The sequence below is a fragment of the Parasteatoda tepidariorum genome, chromosome 2 (assembly GCF_982258835.1).
Source record: "Parasteatoda tepidariorum strain Cologne lab strain chromosome 2, Ptep-v5.0, whole genome shotgun sequence".
Classification (NCBI taxonomy): Eukaryota; Metazoa; Arthropoda; class Arachnida; order Araneae; family Theridiidae; genus Parasteatoda; species Parasteatoda tepidariorum.
The window spans coordinates 101,282,840-101,288,839 of NC_141756.1; the positions used below are offsets into that span (position 1 = coordinate 101,282,840).

Sequence of the window (6,000 nt, forward strand, 5' to 3'; positions counted from 1 at the left end):
AATATATTTTATTTATTTCAATTTTATTTAGAACATTCATTTCAAATATTGAATACCACATCAACATTTGGAGTAGAAAATTACATTATTCACACATTATTTAATAATTTATTGAATTTTTAACGAACGTTTTCATAATTTTATGCACATTTCCCCTTTCTTTGTTGTTTAGAAATTTTTTTTTAAATATTTTGAAAACTTAAATTTTCAAAAAAATTGCAGCAAAAGTCTTGAAAAGAACGATTAAAGTAAAAGATTCAGAAGCATTTAACGGATAGAAACATAATTAATATGTTATTTAGTGAGCTTAATAAATAAATGCATAAGCTAGTCAATTATTTAACGCTTTCCGAATTTTATTGGAATACATTTTTTTTGTAATATACAATAATATTTCATCGAAGATTTTATTTTCATAATTATCAAATTTTAATAATTACGTATGAATAATTAATGCTTACGCTGTCTTTTAATAACGGGAGAACGACGCACCAATCTTCGAGTTATTTTTTGCTTCTTCTGTGCCATGATGATTAAATTAGAAGTATATTAATTGACATTTAACTTAAATGATAAGGATCTTAATCTGGCTATTTAAGATCAAAAAAAATTTTTTTTTTGCATTTTTATCTATTTAAATTTTAAAAAAAAAGAATAAAAAAGAGTTGGAGGAAGTTATCTTGAAGAACACATGACATTCGAAAATAATCTATCTGAAGAAAATTCACCTGCATATGTTTAGAGATCAATTCCTTTTGACATGTTGTTTTGCAGTTGTCATAGTAACATATGCACGCTAAGAGCAAAATGCTATGATAACTATGACTGAACAAAACAATTGGAGTAAAAGAAATATTTATGAATGTAATATTTTACAAGAACAGTAAATGTCAAAATGGAAATAATTCTTTCATTTGCAAATAATTAAAAAATAATGCATTGTGCTGCAAAAAAAAAAAAAAAAAAAAAAATCGCCACCAAACTAAAAAATGGAGCATTTGTGTATCAAAATAAAATTAAGAAATGAAACCGCTATAGATTTTTTTTTCTTGGATATACATATATTTTTTGATATTGCGCTCAGTAAAAATATATTTATAAAAACTAAAAAATAATAATAAAATTTCCCCATTATTGCAGTTATGGAGGCAAGAAGAGCCTGGTTGGTAGGGCGCCATGCCCCGCCAAGGTCGTGAGTTCGATCCCCGTCGACCGAAAACTCCAAGTGTTCAATATGGTGACTGGTGCACGCTAAATCTGTCGGGGTCACAAAGTCTTCCAAGTTCCCATAACAAATCAATACCGCTGGGGCACTGGATAGGAGATTAATCGTGCTTTGGTTCAGGTCAAAATTACGATCTGAGGATGAATGGTGCGCAAATGTGTCATTCCTGTATAACGGGCTGTGACGTATTTGTGTGATGGAAGTCAAATTCTTGGCCATGGATGGCGCCACTGAAAAACAAGAAGAAACGCACACCTCTGCCTTTAAAACAGGCTTGTCAGTACTGACAAGTGGCATAAGATAACAACATCGCAGTTGCTTTCATTTCACGGGATTGGTTTAATCCAGCTCATATGTTGGCGTGAAGCATCGAAGATATGACAAAATTAACGATTTGGCAGCAGTTACAGTTCAAATAAATATGACAAAGGGCGATTGAAAAACTGCTTACCAGTCGCCACCCGATCACAGCTTCTTTTTCTTTTTGCATCTCCTGTTTATTTTATAATTTTTTTCCTCATAAATGTAATGATATTACGAATTTTTTAATTAATCTGAAAATTACTTTATTTCACACTCGTTTCTACATCCTTTTTTTCATTTAAGAAATAAATGTTTAAATGGTTCTCTAAGGAGAAATATTTCGTCGGTTATTCACCAAGCGTTTTTTGGTCTCCATTTTTAATTTGCGAGATGCAATACGCTGTTTCTGAGCATGCGCAGTATCGCTCAAGAGTGGAAAATGAGCCGTGGTGGCTCAGAGTATAGAGCGGTTGCCTAAAGGCGAACCGGGCTCGAATCCCAGCGATGACTGGTCGATACGAATTCCGCATCCGGCTTGCACCGACCATAGTGCTGACTCAAAATATCCTCAGTGGTAGACGAATCATGGGTTAGAGTCCCCTTGCCGTCAAGCTAACCGTGAGAGTTCCTCGTGGTCTTCCTCTCCATGTGACGCAAATGCGAGTCAGTTCCGTCGAAAAGTTCTCCACGAAAGCAAATTTCTCCCAATACTTGATTCAGGAGTTTCCTTGTCTTCTGGAACCCTACCATGAGCTCCATGGAATGAAATTCCATCTGGGAATGACGTCACGTTCCAACGGGAATTATTTTTCCCCACCACGAACACCTTGGAAAGAGTTTCTTGGCTGGAATTGGAATCGGTTACATTCCAACCAGTCTCCGGCACCTGGAATCGTCGTTCCAAGGAGGGAATGATGAATTTTTAAGGACTAAATACGATATTTCGTCGATGAATGTCTTAATTTTTTTCTATTTCATGAGAGAAGATAACAAAATTTCTAAAAGATAAACGTGCCCGAGCCATTTTCAAGACGATAATTAAAAGAGAAATGTTTTGTTTCATTAGTATGTGTGAACGAAAATATACTTTCAGAGTTAACTAAGAAATTACGGCAATCTAAAAATAATTATGCTCTCATTATATAATAATTGTTACTATTTCTATTTTATTATTACGGGATGTATTACTTGGCCAATACCCTTTTTTGAAGTTCCAATCATTTCTTTTTTTAATTTTCTTTCGATGAACTTTTAATTCAACAATATTTAACTTCCTTTCGAACGATAGTTCTTTATACTATACACCAATGGCAGCACATTTAAAAGAATTTTTTACTGGCATGATGTATTATAAAGTAAACAATTTATTTATAATAAGAAATACAAAAAAGTTTCAAAAAATAGTTATGAAATTTGTATTTATTTCTTCTCTTACTCATTTTAAAAATTTTTATTCTCATTCTTCCATTAAAATATATACTATAAAAGCTGCGGAAGTAGTTCCCTGAACTATAATTTTTAAGTATTTCATACGTAAAATGATTTTACAAATCACGGAAAAAATTTTACGCAGATCTAGAAATTAATTTCCTGTGAACATATTTATTTAACTATCAGTAAAAACAGTCACTTTTATAATGTAACAAATAAACCAAAGTAATAAGCAAAGTAGTAAATTTTTAGTCATTCATATTGTTACAATTTTAATTGAAAACTAATGAACTTTTCTGAAATTAAATTAATTTCAAAGAGATCAAGTTAAGCGTTGAGTGTTTTGTCTGATAAAATTTGAATTCTTTCTGGGAATTAGTTTAGATTTAAAAACTAGTATAATTAGTAATCTATCTACTTGCAGTTCTCAGGCACGAAATTTTGAATCTTAATTCATTAAAATATTATCATTATTTTAAGAGTTGTACTTTTTAAAAAATATTTAAAATAAATAATGAAACGTATTAAGGGATATATCAGAAATATTTATTATGAAAAAAGGATTTTATTTTATGAATTATACATGATAAATATGACAGTTTTTAATTAATAAAATTATATGTATAATAAATTGAAGAATATTTCAAAGTATTCGCAGTTCATGTTTTTTTAGTCTAATGAAAACAAAAAACATTATAAAAATAAAACAATAATTAGTCAAAAATATTATCTAAATAGCAGAAGCTCGTTTCGTTTTACTCATGCTAATGCTGCCAAACTCAAAAAGAAAATCTAAAGTAAATTGTGTGATTGGTTAAATTTTAGCCACGCCCTGAGAGCGAGTTATCGTGGAATGTCCGATTCCAAGGGAGTGTTCATGGTACGGTATTGAGCATTCATGGAACCAAACTTTCCCAGTTTCACTTTCCAGCCGGGAATCTTCATTCCATTCCCGGTAGTTCATGGTAGGGCCCCTGGATGGGATCCAAAATTACAAGACTACGGAGTTGAACATTAGTAGTTGTATACCCAAAAAGTTAGGTCGGCTGTTCAACGATGGTTGTAAAAAAGAGTGGAAAATAGGGTTAGCGCTACCGTTATTAACGTAACTCAGAAGCTCTATAATCTCACAGGATTATTTGATATTAAAGATTCATCGCTTTTATTACAAGTCTTGAATTTGAAATAAGTATCAAAAACATAATAGTATAAAGAGAACATTAGGAAAGGATGATGAATAAATATTACAAGTAAATACCTTTAAATTTAGAATAATTTTACAAGTAAACATCTGTTCAATTTTAATTATTTTCTATGACAACTAAATAACGTGGATTATCATCAGAGAAAAACTGGATCGCATCATGTGCTATTCCATGCGAATATATGGACGAGTCACCATTTTCATCTGACGGTATTTTTACGCTACATATATGCAACAATTTATAAAAATATTAATTGACAAAGATGAACGATGTATCAAATATATAAACGTATCTAAACCAAAGAGTTAAAAAATATCTAATGAAAACCCTATGTATACAATGAATGGGTTGCCTATCCAACGCGTGTTGAAATGGTCAAACCTTAGCAGGACTCACAGCGAGTTCTTGCCAATGTTATTCAACAAATTTAGAGATATTCTTAAAATGATATGAGATGGTCTATTTATAGATAGGATATCATTTTAACAATATCTCTAAATATGTAGGTTTGTAAATTGTATAGGCCTAACAATTCATTTTTCTCAAAATGCTTAATGAAAGGATATTCTATAGGCCTAACAATTTATTTTTCTCAGAATGCTTAATGAAAGGATATTCTATAGGCCTAACAATTTATTTTTCTCAAAATGCTTAATGAAAAGATATTTGAAAGAATATTGTATAGGCCTAACAATTCATTTCTCTCAAAATGCTTAATGAAAGGATATTCTATAGGCCTAACAATTTATTTTTCTCAAAATACTTAATGGAAGGATATGTGAAAGGATATTGTATAGGCCTAACAATTCATTTTTCTCAGAATGCTTAATGAAAGGATATTGTATAGGCTTAACGATACATTTTTTCTCAAAATGCTTAATGAAAAGAAATTGTATAGGCCTAACAATTCATTTTCCTTTGAAATGCTTAATGAAAGGATATGTCAATGAAATTTGCTGATTACAAAAACCAAATTCATTGCAATAAATTATTTACTTCCATTTCGCGATACTGATGATGGTAAAATAAAAAATAAAAAATTTATTTCAATTTCGCACTATACAGTTACAGTTATTTGAAAAACTATCTATAAATGGTATGTGAAAAAAAAACATACTTTCCGCAATGGACGAATCTTTTTCATCCATATTTGATTCCATTTCGCTACTTCAGCAGATTTTACAAACACATTCCCGAGTAAATTTTCTCTCGAACAAAAGGTATTCAAACTGATAGAATTGTGAGACTTATCAAAATGCTTTAGAAGATAAGATAAATTAGAAAGCCCGTTTTATAGGATTTTTTTATCATTGATGCCAAATATGGAACAGAAATTTTCGCAGAAATGAACGTGAAATTATTTTAAATAAATGCGTATGGAGTATTACTCAAAGAATCGTAACTAAAAAAAAATTTGATATCGCAAATGTGTCAGTGCTTGGTAAAATTAAATTTCCCTTGTAATCAAGTCGATATTTTTAATAAACGTCATTCATATACATGTTTTACGGGGGAAATGAAAAGAAAGAATTGTGATTTCGAAGAATCTGAAACTGTTTGATGACATTATTTCCGAAGAATGCGGGGCGATATTTAAAACAAGAACCACTGTAACAAACAAATATGTGTTGATCAAAAGCATCTTCTAAAACTTTTATTTTATTTTATTTTATAAACGTCGTTGAACAGCCGACCCAATTTTTTGGGTTTACGACTACTAATGTTCAACTCCGTAGCCTTGTCATTTTTGAACCCAATCCAGAAGTCAATAGTACTCCTGGATCAAGTATTGGGTGAAATTTACCTTCCTGGAGGTATTTTTGAAGGAACTAACCC

At 30.8% G+C, this 6,000-nt stretch overlaps 1 protein-coding gene across 2 annotated transcripts in view; it reads right to left on the bottom strand.

Moving 5' to 3' along the window:
• LOC107439279 (1-phosphatidylinositol 4,5-bisphosphate phosphodiesterase zeta-1) overlaps positions 1 to 5,438 on the bottom strand; it is an 80,710-nt gene extending 75,272 nt beyond the window's left edge. Inside the window, exon 1 of one of the 2 annotated variants that reach the window (XM_087157892.1) lies at positions 5,282 to 5,438. In XM_087157892.1, coding sequence (XP_087014018.1) covers positions 5,282 to 5,324 — 43 coding nt within the window. In that variant the 5' untranslated portion in view covers positions 5,325 to 5,438. Of the gene's footprint in view, positions 1 to 461; positions 731 to 5,281 lie in introns of those variants that run through there. The other variant, XM_087157890.1, reaches the window with a different exon arrangement.
• Between the last annotated feature and the right edge of the window lie 562 nt (positions 5,439 to 6,000).